Here is an 18,466-nt window from a genome sequence, read left to right on the forward strand (position 1 = left end):
TCTGTTGTAACATTAATTGAAGATTTTTTATGCCATGCTCTCTGCTCTGATTTCCGCAGATGGATATCCCAAAACTGAAATCCAATACAAATGGAAGAAAAACTCTGTTGAATTGGCGGATCAAAAATACTGGAGACTGTACCAGTTTTCATTTGTGGGGTTACGGAACACAACAGGAATCTCACATACAATTTCAGGTGCTGTATTTTCTGGCGAAATTATTACATTATTTAACCGTTGTGTTTTATTTGGTTTAATTTAAAGGTGTGCTGTAAACTGTATTAACATGTTATTGTTTGGGCTTATGTATTGTGGGTTGCCAAGGCAGATGTTTAAGTGCACAGATTTTTTTCTGCATCACTGATGCGCCCATGCTTGGCTTCATAATGAAGAGCCCTACCCTACTTTGTTAATGTTTTGAGGTTGAGCCTAGCCAGCCTGTATGCGCTGTCTGCAAGACCTGTTGTATTCAACAAAACAAATTTGTTCCTGCCAGCTACTTACCATTGGTTCAGTCCTGTGTCACTCTTCCATGTTGCCTCTTAAATCATTCAAGCAGCTGATACCTCACTTCGGGTCAAGGCTAAGGAGCACTGGCCAAGCACAGTTTCCTTACGCTTACCTTATTTTCTGTTGTTTTAGATAACTTTTTTTTTTTAAACTGTTGCTGTTAGAACTGGAGGTCTCTAGTTGGCAATGGCTTGCACCTTTGTCCAAATAGGGACCCTTGCTTTAAGTCAGAGTAAGGGGGCTACACTCCTAAATAACCCCAGTTCAACCCTGTGGTAGCTTGGCACGAGCAGGAAGGCTTATCTCAGAGACAGTGTGTAATGCATTTGTGAACACATACAGTTATACAGTGAAAACACTATAAATGGACAATCCACAGGTTTTATAAAAATAAAGTATTCTTTATATTGACTTAACACAAGACACACTCGACAAAAATCCATAATACAGTATTAATAAAATTCTTTTTAAGATGGTAGAAAATAGCTTAGCTCACTTTAGATGATTAATGCGACAAGTTTCTCACAAAGTACCTTTGGATGTGTCACGCAAGATAACCAAAGGTGCGCAGGGAGAACGATGTGTCGGTTCCTTGTTTCGAGGGATGCAATGCGTCTGTTCCTCAGTGCTTGCGCAAAGTTGGCGATGCATCTGTTCCTTACCGGAGAGGAGGTGATGTGACGATCTCTTGGTGGGGCACGGTTGCAATGCGAGAAGATGGCGCCATGATGTGATACGACGATCTGGTGCAAAGCAAGAAGATGACGCCCTTGATGCGATGCAACAAAGTGAAGGTGATGAGTGCATGCCCGACAGCCGTGCAGTGACTCTGTATCTTTGGAGCCACGACAGGCCCTGTGACATGCTTCTCTGGTGATGGGACAGCGACCATAGTGGTAGCCAGTCAGTCAGTCAATTAGCTTTATTTCGATAAAAAGAGATATCTTAAAGGCATTACAAAACAGTAGACAAAAAACAAATGCATTAATAACCATTGGCTAAACAGTTGAGATAAAATATTTTTCCAATAAATAGGATAAAAAAGGTCTTAATACATGACCACAATTAAACAATGATTTTTAGCTGTTTAAGTCTAATTGACCACGCCCAGCCTGGATATCTAGCCATACCACATACAATCAATGGACAGGTATCTGACATTAGAATTCGCAAAGCGACTATATGATGTCTTGTCGCCAGCCCCCTACATAGTGGTTTTAGCCACCTAGATCTTGGGGGTTTATAGGCCGGGCATTCAAATAATAAGTGGGCAACAGTCTCCACTCTAGATGTGCAAAATATACAAAAAGGGACAGTCTGCACCGGGATTTTCCAACGGGCCGTCAGTTCTCTCAGGGGGAGCAGGCCCACCCTAAATCTAAAATACAGGGCTCTATCGACGGGCTTTGAGATCAAATCCAGGTAAGGTTCGTATTGGGGCAAATCCTTGATCTTAAGGAACTCCGTAGTTGTTCTACATTCCTTAGCGTTGGAATTTAGATTGTTGTCTACACATTGCCAATAAATGGTCTTAAGGGCAGCTTTCGGAGGGGCACTTCTGGTAGACCATGCGTCCCCTAAGCCCATATCTACAAGCAGGAATTTGACATTACTAAGCCACCCAATTTTAGACCAGCCGGGCATCGACAGCACCTCCGAGAGCCCCTCTGCCTAACTAGCGAGTTCAGGAACCCTCCAGAGACGTGCCCATAAAAGTAACGGACGAAGGCGGGCCTGGTCTCCATATGGGCGGCAACCCATGTCCAACTGCAGAGTTAACGTTGCAGTACTCTGAGGGAGAGACATCAAATCCTTCAGGAATTTGTTCTCTGATCTGGAAAGGAGATCGATCTTGTTTGCACCCCAGAGTTCTGCCCCATAAAGAGCTGCACTTACTCCTCTCCCTTTGTAAATGTCCAGTACAGGGGCAATAGGTTTTAATGAAGAAGAGCGCTGCTCCTTAAGAAGTGCCCCCGCAACCCTTTTGTGGCTCCACTGCATAGAGTCAGACAGGCGGATTCCCAAATAGTCGAATTCCTTGACTCTTTCCAGGAGCACGCAATTCAATACTGGGGGACGGCCAAGCTTTCTCGGCGGATTCAATACCAAGTACTTAGTTTTGTCGGTATTGATTTTTAGCCCCGTGCTGGAAGAAAAGGTCTGGAAGTTATCGAGGAGGATTTGTAGGCCCATAGGTGACTTTGAGATGAGGAGGGTATCGTCGGCGAATAGGAGTGTTGGTATTTTCTTGCCCGCCAGGGACGGAGCGTCAGATGGTTTGCTCAAAAGATGCTCCACCACTCCGTTCACATACAAGGAGAACAGAGCGGGGGCAAGAACACATTCCTGGCGGACCCCCCTATTCACCGTAAATTTGGCGGTCTTTTGGCCCTGAGTGCCCCACCTCACTTGGGCAAAGTTCCCCATATGTAACTTCATCAATAAGGACAAGATGTAATCCAGAATCCCTAGGTCAGCGAGAACCCCCCATAAGCGGTCTCGCGGCACCAGGTCAAAGGCAGTCTTGAAATCGATGAAAGCGAGATAAAGACTGCCCTTGCCTAAAAGTACCACCTTCCAATAAATAAGCATTAGTCTGAAGACCTGCTCAATGGTGCCTGTACCAGACCTGAAGCCTGCCATTGAGAGGATATTATTCTCGGCTTCCCATTCGAGCACTCTCCCTAGAATCACCTTACCGGCAACCTTCTGTGATGAGTCTATGAGGCTGATGGGGCGATAGTTTGCTGTGTCGTCCCGACAGCCCTTTTTAAAAATCGGGACGGCCTCAGCCCCCTTCCAGGAATCTGGAATCGCAGTTCCATAAAGGTTGGCGTTGAGCAAGGATGAGATAAGCCTCCCCCATTCTTTGGGGTTGAGCCGAAGCAGATCCCCAGGTATCCCATCGGGGCCAGCTGCCTTATTGGGCACTAGAGATTTGATCACATCCTCCACCTCCCTGGAAGTAAAGTGGTGGTCCAGACTCTCCCCAGGGGTGCCCACATAGGGTGGCTTGAACAGATCAGGCCCCTCAGCTGTGCTAGTAGAATAGAGGAGGGAGAAGTGATCAGACCATGTTTGGCCTGTGATGTTACATGTAATGAGGCTGCTGTCAGGCCTATTCCTAGTCCTTATTAAATTCCAGAAGCCACCGGAGTCCCTCCACACGCTAGCGTTCATTAGATCACACCAGAATTTGTCGTCCGAGTCCCTCTTGACCTCATGGATGGAAAGCCTGTAGTCCTTCCTGGCTGCCCGGATTAGTTCTTGATCCTTCATTTTAACTGCCTTCACCAGGGCTGTTTTCATCTTACGGCACTTTTTGGTAAACCAGCCTAGAGTGCCCTTCGGTTTGAGAGGCGCCCTTCCTTGGGTAGGTTTTATAAATAGGTTCCCCAAGGCTTTGGTCATATTACAAAAATGGTCAAGGACCTCGGGGGGCTCCAAGGTTAGGGTATCTAGCTTAGTCGCAGCTGCTACCAGCGTGTCCCCTATATGTTGTATCTTTCCCTCATCTAGAGCAACCACGCACCAATGAAGGCGCCTCCCTCCTTTAACTAAACAGATTTCTGAAGTTATCTTTAGTGGTAGTTCAGGAAGGCCGTCTAGGGGCGGCCACAAGGAGTCTAAACTTAGTGATAGCGGATTATGGTCACTATCTACCGTAGGCAAGACTTCCATATCGCGTAAGTGGCTCCATAGCCAAAAATCAAGTAAGATGTAATCTATTCTTGATGAGTGGTCTACCCCATTGAATGTGTGGGCACCTAGAGGGTCCGATGGCGTTCTGCCGTTCACTGCCCTTAAGCCATATTCCAAGGTCAGGGTGTTCAATTGTATAGACCTCTGAGACCATCTCTTAATAGGTGGGATGGACAGGGCAGGAATACCCCTTCTTGCGTCCTCTTCGGAGATACCCAGGATGTCCTCGGCCGCAAGGGGCTCAAAGGTGCAGTTAAAGTTCCCCGCAACCAAAATATACGGGTTCCTATTACACCTACTGAGTTCTCCTTCGAGCATAGAGATTGTTGGAGATTGGGAACCGCCTATAGTGCCTCTAGCGTAGATGTTAAAAATCTCCATAGACCGTCCTCTCCATAGTGGTAGCGACACGCTACTGCGGTGATGCAACGACACACAGCTGCGATGGAGACACGCTTCTCCGGTGATGCGACGGAGACCCTTGCGGTGGTGACACGCTTCTCCAATGATACGTATGCAACAACTGCGGATGCGACACGCTTCTTCTCATTGAGTTGCGCTTCCAGCTCCCAACAACACGCAGGCTTCTGCAGACTGAATTCCCAGCAAGGAAATTCAGGGGGGGGGAGCTGGTGGTGAAGTCTTGTATCCCTGAGACTTCAGCATGAGGCAAGCACATTTCAAGCCCTTGGAGATTCTTCTTCAAGAGGATGAAAGTTGCAAAATAAAAGTTTTTTCTCCTTTCCTTGGCAATAAAGAAACTGCAGGCCAACCCCAGAAAGCTTGGTGTCATGCTTCATCATCGGGGTCTTCCCGCCTGGCTGCCGGACGGGGCAGTGCTGCGACAAGCGACTACGCTGGAACACCTTTTAAATGTGGGTGCTATTGGGGTGTCGGTCTTTGATCACCACCCGGTCTTCCACTCTGAGCTGAGGTTCTTGTGCCCTTTGGGCTTCGCTGGCCTTCTGATACGTTGTCTCCCTCTTTACTTGGACGGCTGCATCATCCCACTCCACGGGCACCCACGTCAGGTCTGACAGGATACTGTCTCGCAGGGGCCGCTTGAACAGGAGATGAGCCGGAGAACATTTGGTGGTACTATCAGGGGTATGTCGATACGCACCAAGGAATTGGTCGAGAGCTGTTTCAGCATTTTCACCCCATCCACGGCAATGCGCAGTGTGCGATTGAGTGTTCTACTTCCCCATTTGCTTGAGGCCATAGCAGGGTTTGTTCCTGTGGTGAATCACCTGATTCTCGAGAGACTCCTGGCATTCTTGGCCTTGGAATGGGGTCAGTTGTTGGACTTTACCTCTTCTGGTAGTCCCATCATTGCGAAGGTTTTGTCTAAGCCCTTCTTCAAATCAGGAAAAGCTGTTGAAGAGCACCACTTCGACAATAGGAAACTTTGAGAAGGAGTCTACCATGACCAGCATGTGATGTCCATCTAGGAAGCTCGTAAAGTCTAGGCTGATCTGTGTCCAGGGGGTCTTGCTCAGTTCTTCAGTGATCACGGGTGCAGGTGCTGGGTCTCCTCCGGTGATCGTACAGGCATGGCACTGTCTCACCATTTCCTCCACCATGGAGTCCATCGCTGGGAACCAGTCCTTGTCCCGCAGCCTGGCCTTGCTCTTCGCCATTCTTGAACGGCCGACATGTGCCAGCGTGAGGATCCACTTCTGCAAACTCTCCGGGACCACTATTATGTGTCCTCTAAAGACTACTCCTTGTACCCCCACACTGAGTTTGTTGCGTATCTGCCATAGTTGTTGTTGGGCGTGGCTGACATACGGCCGGAGGATGCGGGCACCATCCATTAAGTGGGCCCATCCATTGCTCTCCAGCGCTTCTCTCACTCGGGATAGAGTGTGGTCTTCTTGAGTGGCCTGGCCAATCTCTTCGAGCGGCATGGCCGCTGGACACGCCCCTTGCGACACCATGTTGACGAAGGCTTCGGTGTTACAGGTATTCGCCGACGGGTCTGATGGCATCGTGGACTCTGGGTAGAGAGACAGATAGTCGGCAGGGTTGTGGGCCCCTGGCCGATAGATTACTTTGAAGTTATATGACTGCAACTGCACTATCCATCGTTCGATCCTCAGGGGCGCTAACCGGGATGAGCCTGCGAACAGTGGAAGTAGTGGTTTGTGATCAGTCACGGCGTAGAACTCCTGGCTGCACAGATACAGGTGAAAATGTTGGTACATCCATTTGATAGCCAACGCCTCTCTCTCAATCTGAACGTACCTGGTCTCAGTGTCAGTGAGAGCCTTGCTGGCATAAGCGACTGGCTGTGTACAAATATGGTACAGAGTTCCTCTGTGGAAGTGTGCTAATTTAGCACAGTTGGAGCCTATGAAGATAATTGTGTCACTGGTGGACCTCTGATGTGTGAGTGAAGGAGAGGGGACACTCCTTGTTGGAACTAGGGCTCTCACACACCCAGCAAGCTAGGTGTCATGCTTCATCATTTGAGCCTGCCCCTCGTCAGGTCTGCGCTGCAATACCTGATGGGCACCCGGAACCGGGGCTCTTTGTCGGGGATCTGTTGTTCCTGCCGGTGTGTGCAGTGGAGGTGAGGGGCCTAGAATGTGTAGATGTAAGGAAAGAGTGAATTAAAATAGGTTATATAATGGCGGTCCTTGGTATGGCGGTCCGTTATAATATTGGTTAGGTCGTTGGATCCTTCTTTGGTTGTTACTTCCCCAACTCCCTGTGCTGGATTTGCTGTCACTCGAGTCTCTTCTCTCTGAGTTGTCATCAGAGGAGTAACTCGTTTTATTTGACGTATAGTAATCTTTGAGATAGGGATATACCTTTTCTTCTGAATGTCTTTTTGGAGTTTGTTTAATTTCTACTTCATCAGATAGTCTTTGTTATCTGCAATTTCCGTATTGATTTCTGAAAGTTTAGCTTTGTAAGCTGTAATTTGGATGGTGGTTTTCAGTGCTCCTTCGGCGATTTGGATTCTAATCAGAAGGGCATCTGCTAGTCGTTTTGCAGTGTTGATGATGAGCACCAACCAGTCCCTATTGCATTTCCATGCAACTGGACACTCCCTTGCACCACCCGTACAATATGACACTCTATGAAGTGGTGCCATGACATAGCACTTAGAAACTACAGCCCGTAGCATTTACTTGCTATCATTAGAATTCATTACCAGCTATTTAACAATTGCCTATGACATAATAATTGTTAGTACCCAACACTACGAGTCAACCTGCATCATATTCGAGTGTCCAACAGTCCGTATGACCACTTAAGAACCGTATCATTTACTCCACTACAAGATGGCGACTATAGCCGCCACGGCAAAACAATTGAATGACACTACTCTAATCCTCCCACGTGACTGTGGCACTGTACTGGCTGCCGTTACTATTTCTTGACCCGCCGCCGACCGCCTCTCACCATCCCGGTGTCGGCGGCAGGGTAGGTCAAACGCTGAGTAGCGTTATACAAGCTGGTGAGTGCCCACTTTTCAACTTTCTATGCTGAGGAGGTGAGTGAACGGTACCACAGTACTTCCACATCGATGTGCCTCCAAGGGACTCCAGCTACTTGTGGGCTGGGTGAATGTGCAGTGGGGCCACCTTGGGTCCGGTGCGCTGACGGGTTGTTCTCTGGCTTGCCGGGGACACCGCAGTGGCTCACTGGGCTCCGAGGGTTTCACACAGCATACCGCTCAGACATTGAACTGGAGCCCTTGATCTGGCTATTCGCAGACCGGTCGACCTTACCTTTGTCCACCAGCCCCTCGAGTGTTTCAGCAATGGCCCCCATTACACTTTGCCATGCTTACAATTAGTATTCACTAATGGAGCTGGATCTTCACCTTCTTCTTTCCCGAATAGGACCCAACTGGTGTCCTCGCTATACCGCCGGCTAGTGTTGCATATACAATTTGCATACAGTCAAGGTGAGTCTTGTCCGGACCAGCTTGAGTATTACCCTACATTTTTTGGGGATTTGCTGTAATTATAACTTTTAAACTTGAAAAAATGTACACCAGCACTAAATGTATTTAGTTATTGAGCCGACTACAATGTGACCTGCCCTGTTTCCCACTGGTATCACCACTGTTTTATGTACATACCTAGGTCTTATCCATGAGCACGGTTGCTTTGCTAGACTACATGGGTTGGTACACAGAGACAACATGTGTGTTTATATCTGCAATTAACATGTTTACCCAACCTATTTACAAGTCTACCACCAGAGTACGGGGTATGTAGATTCCACTTACCTAGTAGTGTAGATAGTTCCACTTTATCCTGAAAAAGTGTCCTGATCACTATTACCCTAGAGACACGAAATATGTTGATCCTATGATAGCAGGCATATACCACTGGACACTTTACTACCAGTCAATTGCCCCTCTCTTACTTTTAATCTAGGTAGTTTACCTTCGGAATAAATATTAGTTAGGATTAACTGACCTATTTTAATTCACTCTTTCCTTACATCTAGACATGCTAGGCCCCTCACCCCCACTGCACCCACCGGCAGGAACAAAAGATCCCCGACAAAGAGCCCCGGTTCCGGGTGCCTGTCAGGTATTGCAGCGCCGACCTGACGAGGGGCAGTCTCAAATGATGAAGCATGACACCTAGCTTGCTGGGTGTGAGAGCCCTACTTCCAACAAGGAGAATCCCCTCTCCTTCACTCACACATCAGTGGTCCATCAGTGACATATTTATCTTCATAGGCTCCAACTGTGCTAAATTAGCACACTTCCACAGAGGAACTCCGTACCATATATGTACACAGCTTTCTGGGGCATGTACGCTGGACCTCGGTAAACTAGCCCCTTGTCTCTCCTTTGTCCAACATAAGCGACTGGCTTCCAGACATCCGGGCTGTTTTCTTGAAGGAGGACTGCTCCTCGGTCCACCGGGCTGGCATCAACGACCAGCTCTGTGTATCGTCTTGGATGGAAATAGGCCATTACTGTCTTGGTTACACAAAAGGGAAACCCGGAATCACTGGAACATGGGTACTTAACAATATATAATAGGGTGGTCCCAGTATTTATAACATCACAAGTGTTACAGGTCAACACAAACTGTAAAACAAAGATTCAAAATATACAAATCATAGTAGACTTTCAGTTTCAGTGTTGTTTAATCACACCGGACTGGTCAGAATTTCTTCATACGGAAAAAAACACATTGTACATTTGTTATATAACTAGCACCAATCCAGTGCCCAGGGGTGGGGGTGGGAAAGGCTGTGATTCTGGTGAGATAGTGGGATGGAGAAAGTGCCAATCACAAATAATGCAAGCACATATTAATATGCAAGAAAAGAACATGAATCAGACCAACATAAAATTAAAGTAAACAATGTCTGTGCGTATATGCAATGTAACATATAATTTCTCAATAATTCAAGTACTATAGATAAGACTGGCATTTGAGGGTTGTCGACGTTTCAACCCCCTTGCACTGCATTGTTGGTGATCCTCATCGCAGTATCCACACGGTCCACCTTGCGGCGGTCTGGGCACCTGGTGATCGTGGTGGGTCGTCTCTGGATTGCTTACACCCTTTCCTACTTGATCGGTGGGTGTCTGGGCGCATGTGAGGCGGCAACCGGTGTGTGTAGGGCGGCTTCCATTTCCTCTGCTCTGACGTCCGACAGTTCGTGGGCCAGAACCAGGATCTCGTCCAGCGAGATTCCTGGTTGCCGAAGGATCAGTTTCCGCAGGAGTTTTGATCGGCAGCCCAGGGTGATCTGGTCTCGTATCTCCTCCCGTTGGTCAAGTGAAGGGGCACGTGCTAGCCAGCCAGCATAGCCATGCGTAGAACACATCAAAGGATTCTGAGTCTGTCTGCCACGCCCTCTTGAACTTGAAATTCTCAAAATGGGGGTTAAGTTGGGGGTTAAAGTGCTTGTTGAGCGCGGCGATTGCTGCTTCATAGTCGTTGTCATTTCCCGTGTTGGGGAGCGTCTCAAAGAGGTCAAGATAGCCTGGCTGATGAGGATTATGAATCCGAAACCGGTCCCAGGATGCTTGTTTCCGGTTCAGGGAAGACATGGCTTGGCAGTTCGGGCTGAACTGTTCCCATGAGGCACAGGGTCAGACTGATTTGCATATGGCAATGTCTGAACTGGGGTGGCAGAGTGAGCTAAAGAATGGTGATGGATTAAACCCAGATCAGTTGACTGGGGGTGAGTGTTTGATTTGCTCAAATGCTCAGTCCATCATCCCCTTTTGTATCGCTTTTTCGCCCTAAGTTGGCAGGGTATGCTCAGACGTGAGTCCCTTGCTCACTTTGCCACTGGATTCATGATAGCCTGGCTGATGAGGATTATGAATCCGAAACCGGTCCCAGGATGCTTGTTTCCGGTTCAGGAAAGACATGGCTTGGCAGTTCGGGCTGGACTGTTCCCATGAGGCACAGGGTCAGACTGATTTGCATATGGCCATGTCTGAACTGGGGTGGCAGAGTGAGCTAAAGAATAGTGATGGATTAAACCCAGATCAGTTTACTGGGGGTGAGTGTTTGATTTGCTCAAATGCTCTGTCCATCATCCCCCTTTGTATCGCTTTGTTCGCCCTAAGTTGGCAGGGTATGCTCAGACGTGAGTCCCTTGCTCACTTTGCCACTGGATTCAAGATAGCCTGGCTGATGAGGATTATGAATCCGAAACCGGTCCCAGGATGCTTGTTTCCAGTTCAGGGAAGACATGGCTTGGCAGTTCGGGCTGGACTGTTCCCATGAGGCACAGGGTCAGACTGATTTGCATATGGCCATGTCTGAACTGGGTAGGCAGAGTGAGCTAAAGAATGGTGAGGGATTAAACCCAGATCAGTTGACTGGGGGTGTGTGTTTGTTTTGCTCAAATGCTCCGTCCATAATCCCCTTTTGTATCGCTTTGTTCGCCCTAAGTTGGCAGGGTATTCTCAGGCGTGAGTCCCTTGCTCACTTTGCCACTGGATTCAAGATAGCCTGGCTGATGAGGATTATGAATCTGAAACCGGTCCCAGGATGCTTGTTTCCGCTTCAGGGAAGACATGGCTTGGCAGTTCGGGCTGGACTGTTCCCATGAGGCACAGGGTCAGACTGATTTGCATATGGCCATGTCTGAACTGGGGTGGCAGAGTGAGCTAAAGAATGGTGATGGATTAAACCCAAATCAGTTGACTGGGGGTGAGTGTTTGATTTGTTAAAATGCTCCGTCCATCATCCGCTTTTGTATCGCTTTGTTCGCCCTAAGTTGGCAGGGTATGCTCAGACGTGAGTCCCTTGCTCACTTTGCGACTGGATTCAAGATAGCCTGGCTGATGAGGATCATGAATCCGAAACCGGTCCCAGGATGCTTGTTTCCGGTTCTGGGAAGACATGGCTTGGCAGTACGGGCACGACTGTTTCCATGAGGCACAGGGTCAGACTGATTTGCATATGGCCATGTCTGAACTGGGGAGGCAGAGTGAGCTAAAAAATGGTGATGGATTAAACCCAGATCAGTTGACTGGGGGTAAGTGTTTGATTTGCTCAAATGCTCCGTCCATCATCCCCTTTTGTATCGCTTTGTTCGCCCTAAGTTGGCAGGGTATGCTCAGACGTGAGTCCCTTGTTCACTTTGCCACTGGATTCGAGATAGCCTGGCTGACTAGGATTATGAATCCGAACCGGTCCTAGGATGCTTGTTTCCGGTTCAGGGAAGACATGGCTTGGCAGTTCGGGCTGGACTGTTCCCATGAGGCACAGGGTCAGACTGATTTGCATATGGCCATGTCTGAACTGGGGTGGCAGAGTGAGCTAAAGAATGGTGATGGATTAAACCCAGATCAGTTGACTGGGGGTGAGTGTTTGATTTGCTCAAATGCTGCGTCCATCATCCCCTTTTGTATCGCTTTGTTCACCCTAAGTTGGCAGGGTATGCTCAGACGTGAGTCCCTTGCTCACTTTGCCACTGGATTCAAGTTAGCCTGGCTGATGAGGATTATGAATCCGGAACCGGTCCCAGGATGCTTGTTTCCGGTTCAGGGAAGACAAGGCTTGGCAGTTCGGGCTGGACTGTTCCCATGAGGCACAGGGTCAGACTGATTTGCATATGGCCATGTCTGAACTGGGGTGGCAGAGTGAGCTAAAGAATGGTGATGGATTAAACCTAGATCAGTTGACTGGGGGTGAGTGTTTGATTTGCTCAAATGCTCCGTCCATCATCCCCTTTTGTATCGCTTTGTTCGCCCTAAGTTGGCAGGGTATGCTCAGACGTGAGTTCCTAGTCACTTTGCCACTGGATTCAAGATAGCCTGGCTGATGAGGATTATGAATCCGAAACCGGTCCCAGGATGCTTGTTTCCGCTTCAGGGAAGACATGGCTTGGCAGTTCGGGCTGGACTGTTCCCATGAGGCACAGGGTCAGACTGATTTGCATATGGCCATGTCTGAACTGGGGTGGCAGAGTGAGCTAAAGAATGGTGATGGATTAAACCCAGATCAGTTGACTGGGGGTGAGTGTTTGATTTGCTCAAATGCTCCGTCCATCATCCCCTTTTGTATCGCTTTGTTCGCCCTAAGTTGGCAGGGTATGCTCAGACGTGAGTTCCTTGCTCACTTTGCCACTGGATTCAAGATAGCCTGGCTGATGAGGATTATGAATCCGAAACCGGTCCCAGGATGCTTGTTTCCGCTTCAGGGAAGACATGGCTTGGCAGTTCGGGCTGGACTGTTCCCATGAGGCACAGGGTCAGACTGATTTGCATATGGCCATGTCTGAACTGGGGGGGCAGAGTGAGCTAAAGAATGGTGATGGATTAAACCCAGATCAGCTGACTGGTGGTGAGTGTTTGATTTGCTCAAATGCTCTGTCCATCATTCCCTTCTGTATCGCACTCATCAAACAGGGCATGTTATCTTCAAGTATACCTTCAGGTCCGACAATGGAAGCGTCAGTGGAGTTTCACATTTTATCGGTTACAACTTATAACAACACTGAACCTTAGGGCCCACATGAAAACACATCATGCTCTGACATCACCACCTTACTTTCCCATCTCACAACTGGAACTCTTTACATAATAAGTGGGGGTGGCTGGGGCACTCAACCTCTCATTTGATAAGCAGCACACAGTTAGTTGTTGCTCAGATATCGTCACCTAACCTTCCCCCCTCCAAGCATTCGATAAAGGCCTGAGCTGGCCCCGGACGATTGCATGGACTTACACAAACTCATGCTTATTCCCCACCATACTGAAGTGGTGGCAGTGCAAAAAAGATTAGCACTGGCCAGCACAAATACCTCACAGCTTAGAGGCGAACTTTGGCGACTGGTCGGAAGTTTGACAAACTACCATAATGAAGTTGCAAAGCTAGGCCAAACTGACTAGCCACCATAATGTCATCCTATCTAGTTCAACTTCTTTTATCAGCGGTGGCAGTAGGACCATGGGACTGGGCATAGCCTCCTCTGCTCTGTACTGTGTGCAGAGTAGCTCGTTGGAGGACGCAACAGAACTGACTGCAGTTCAGGTACACTTGGTATCTGCTGAAGGTAAGTCTTGTCGGTTCTCATGCATAAGTCTGTGGTGCAGACAGGGGCGCTAGAGGGCGCGCAAACGGAATGGCTGCCTAGCACAGCAGCTCCCGTTCCTTGTACAATAATCCTCCATTTATCTGCTGCCAACGGTGAGATAACTTGAAGACTAACCTGCCATTTGCGGTAGGAGACATCCCCTGACAATCGACCCGAAGACCAGGCGTCTTGGACGGAGGGAGCCGCTGCTTTGGCTGGTGGAGGGTTGACCGGCTGGATCCTGGGGGCGGGTCCCTCGCGCTGGCCGGCTGCGGAGACCTGTGCGAGGCCGTGGCTCGCCACGAGGCGGTGGGCCCACTCAGCGATCCTGTCTCGGGGGCTGGCTCGGACCGGCTCCTGCGCCGCTGAAGTGCTGCATCCTACGCCCGGCTGTGCGCTCCCGGCCCGTCGGACTGCCTCCACGGGACTGATTGAACGCCCGTGGCTTCTGGGGCTGGCGAGCCCTGCGCTTCCCTGGCCCGGCCGGGAGTGTGAGAGAGGGCCTGCGGCGCGGCGCTGTGATCCGGGAGAAGACGCCTGGGGACATCCGGTGTTGACGGACGGCCGGAGTGCCCGCCGCGACCGTCTACAAGGTGAGGAGCTTCCAACCCTCGCTAGAACGTGCTCTCCCCCCCTGCCGGGCGGCTCGCTGTGGGGCGCGGGACAGGAGCACGAGCGGCCATAATCGACTGAATTGCCGCTTCAATTGCCGTGCAGGTGCTACCGCGGACCTCTTGGTGCTCGGGTGCTTGCATATAGCCAGGTTCTGAGCTGGGATGGGGCAGTGAGCTAAATAACGGTGATGGATCAAGCCCTGATCTTTGGACTGGGTAAGAGTGGTCTGCTTAATTCAGACACTCTGTTCATCACCACCCCCTTTTCTGAATCATTTTGTCCACCATAAGCGTGGAAGGGTATACTCAGACGTGAGTCCCTTGCTCACTGCTCCATCAGGATTCAAGCAAGCCGGGCCGACGACGCCTGAAATGGCAGAAACCGGTCCCCGGAAGCTTGTCTCCTTTCTGGTGAAGAATTGGCTTGGTAGTTTGGTCTGCCCTGTTCCCATGATGCACTGGGCCAGGGACAGACTAATTTGCATATAGCCAGGTTCTGAGCTGGGATGGGGCAGTGAGCTAAATAACGGTGATGGATCAAGCCCTGATCTTTGGACTGGGTAAGAGTGGTCTGCTTAATTCAGACACTCTGTTCATCACCACCCCCTTTTCTGAATCATTTTGTCCACCATAAGCGTGGAAGGGTATACTCAGACATGAGTCCCTTGCTCACTGCTCCATCAGGATTCAAGCAAGCCGGGCCGACGACGCCTGAAATGGCAGAAACCGGTCCCCGGAAGCTTGTCTCCTTTCTGGTGAAGAATTGGCTTGGTAGTTTGGTCTGCCCTGTTCCCATGATGCACTGGGCCAGGGACAGACTAATTTGCATATAGCCAGGTTCTGAGATGGGATGGGGCAGTGAGCTAAATAACGGTGATGAATCAAGCCCTGATCTTTGGACTGGGTAAGAGTGGTCTGCTTAATTCAGACACTCTGTTCATCACCACCCCCTTTTCTGAATCATTTTGTCCACCATAAGCGTGGAAGGGTATACTCAGACATGAGTCCCTTGCTCACTGCTCCATCAGGATTCAAGCAAGCCGGGCCGACGACGCCTGAAATGGCAGAAACCGGTCCCCGGAAGCTTGTCTCCTTTCTGGTGAAGAATTGGCTTGGTAGTTTGGTCTGCCCTGTTCACATGATGCACTGGGCCAGGGACAGACTAATTTGCATATAGCCAGGTTCTGAGCTGGGATGGGGCAGTGAGCTAAATAACGGTGATGGATCAAGCCCTGATCTTTGGACTGGGTAAGAGTGGTCTGCTTAATTCAGACACTCTGTTCATCACCACCCCCTTTTCTGAATCATTTTGTCCACCATAAGCATGGAAGGGTATACTCAGACATGAGTCCCCTGCTCACTGCTCCATCAGGATTCAAGCAAGCCGGGCCGACGACGCCTGAAATGGCGGAAACCGGTCCCCGGAAGCTTGTCTCCTTTCTGGTGAAGAATTGGCTTGGTAGTTTGGTCTGCCCTGTTCCCATGATGCACTGGGCCAGGGACAGACTAATTTGCATATAGCCAGGTTCTGAGCTGGGATGGGGCAGTGAGCTAAATAACGGTGATGGTCAAGCCCTGATCTTTCGACTGGGTAAGAGTGGTCTGCTTAATTCAGACACTCTGTTCATTACCACCCCCTTTTCTGAATCATTTTGTCCACCATAAGCGTGGAAGGGTATACTCAGACATGAGTCCCTTGCTCACTGCTCCATCAGGATTCAAGCAAGCCGGACGGCGACGCCTGAAATGGCAGAAACCGGTCCCCGGAAGCTTGTCTCCTTTCTGGTGAAGAATTGGCTTGGTAGTTTGGTCTGCCCTGTTCCCATGATGCACTGGGCCAGGGACAGACTAATTTGCATATAGCCAGGTTCTGAGCTGGGATGGGGCAGTGAGCTAAATAACGGTGATGGATCAAGCCCTGATCTTTGGACTGGGTAAGAGTGGTCTGCTTAATTCAGACACTCTGTTCATCACCACCCCCTTTTCTGAATCATTTTGTCCACCATAAGCGTGGAAGGGTATACTCAGACATGAGTCCCTTGCTCACTGCTCCATCAGGATTCAAGCAAGCCGGGCCGACGACGCCTGAAATGGCAGTAACCGGTCCCCGGAAGCTTGTCTCCTTTCTGGTGAAGAATTGGCTTGGTAGTTTGGTCTGCCCTGTTCCCATGATGCACTGGGCCAGGGACAGACTAATTTGCATATAGCCAGGTTCTGAGCTGGGATGGGGCAGTGAGCTAAATAACGGTGATGGATCAAGCCCTGATCTTTGGACTGGGTAAGAGTGGTCTGCTTAATTCAGACACTCTGTTCATCACCACCCCCTTTTCTGAATCATTTTGTCCACGATAAGAGTGGAAGGGTATACTCAGACATGAGTCCCTTGCTCACTGCTCCATCAGAATTCAAGCAAGCCGGGCCGACGATGCCTGAAATGGCAGAAACCGGTCCCCGGAAGCTTGTCTCCTTTCTGGTGAAGAATTGGCTTGGTAGTTTGGTCTGCCCTGTTCCCATGATGCACTGGGCCAGGGACAGACTAATTTGCATATAGCCAGGTTCTGAGATGGGATGGGGCAGTGAGCTAAATAACGGTGATGAATCAAGCCCTGATCTTTGGACTGGGTAAGAGTGGTCTGCTTAATTCAGACACTCTGTTCATCACCACCCCCTTTTCTGAATCATTTTGTCCACCATAAGCGTGGAAGGGTATACTCAGACGTGAGTCCCTTGCTCACTGCTCCATCAGGATTCAAGCAAGCCGGGCCGACGACGCCTGAAATGGCAGAAACCGGTCCCCGGAAGCTTGTCTCCTTTCTGGTGAAGAATTGGCTTGGTAGTTTGGTCTGCCCTGTTCCCATGATGCACTGGGCCAGGGACAGACTAATTTGCATATAGCCAGGTTCTGAGCTGGGATGGGGCAGTGAGCTAAATAACGGTGATGGATCAAGCCCTGATCTTTGGACTGGGTAAGAGTGGTCTGCTTAATTCAGACACTCTGTTCATCACCACCCCCTTTTCTGAATCATTTTGTCCACCATAAGCGTGGAAGGGTATACTCAGACGTGAGTCCCTTGCTCACTGCTCCATCAGGATTCAAGCAAGCCGGGCCGACGACGCCTGAAATGGCAGAAACCGGTCCCCGGAAGCTTGTCTCCTTTCTGGTGAAGAATTGGCTTGGTAGTTTGGTCTGCCCTGTTCCCATGATGCACTGGGCCAGGGACAGACTAATTTGCATATAGCCAGGTTCTGAGCTGGGATGGGGCAGTGAGCTAAATAACGGTGATGGATCAAGCCCTGATCTTTGGACTGGGTCAGAGTGGTCTGCTTAATTCAGACACTCTGTTCATCACCACCCCCTTTTCTGAATCATTTTGTCCACCATAAGCGTGGAAGGGTATACTCAGACATGAGTCCCTTGCTCACTGCTCCATCAGGATTCAAGCAAGCCGGGCCGACGACGCCTGAAATGGCAGAAACCGGTCCCCGGAAGCTTGTCTCCTTTCTGGTGAAGAATTGGCTTGGTAGTTTGGTCTGCCCTGTTCACATGATGCACTGGGCCAGGGACAGACTAATTTGCATATAGCCAGGTTCTGAGCTGGGATGGGGCAGTGAGCTAAATAACGGTGATGGATCAAGCCCTGATCTTTGGACTGGGTAAGAGTGGTCTGCTTAATTCAGACACTCTGTTCATCACCACCCCCTTTTCTGAATCATTTTGTCCACCATAAGCGTGGAAGGGTATACTCAGACATGAGTCCCCTGCTCACTGCTCCATCAGGTTTCAAGCAAGCTGGGCCGACGACGCCTGAAATGGCGGAAACCGGTCCCCGGAAGCTTGTCTCCTTTCTGGTGAAGAATTGGCTTGGTAGTTTGGTCTGCCCTGTTCCCATGATGCACTGGGCCAGGGACAGACTAATTTGCATATAGCCAGGTTCTGAGCTGGGATGGGGCAGTGAGCTAAATAACGGTGATGGTCAAGCCCTGATCTTTCGACTGGGTAAGAGTGGTCTGCTTAATTCAGACACTCTGTTCATTACCACCCCCTTTTCTGAATCATTTTGTCCACCATAAGCGTGGAAGGGTATACTCAGACATGAGTCCCTTGCTCA

At 49.6% G+C, this 18,466-nt stretch overlaps 1 protein-coding gene across 1 annotated transcript in view; it reads left to right on the forward strand.

The window, feature by feature from the left end:
- The window catches only part of GABRG1 (gamma-aminobutyric acid type A receptor subunit gamma1), a 656,698-nt gene that overhangs the window by 438,123 nt on the left and 200,109 nt on the right, over positions 1-18,466 (forward strand). The window contains exon 5 of the mRNA XM_078678237.1: positions 60-197. Coding sequence (XP_078534363.1) covers positions 60-197 — 138 coding nt within the window. The remainder of the gene's footprint in view (positions 1-59; positions 198-18,466) is intronic.

This window comes from Lissotriton helveticus, chromosome 2_2 (assembly GCF_964261635.1).
Source record: "Lissotriton helveticus chromosome 2_2, aLisHel1.1, whole genome shotgun sequence".
Taxonomy (NCBI): Eukaryota; Metazoa; Chordata; class Amphibia; order Caudata; family Salamandridae; genus Lissotriton; species Lissotriton helveticus.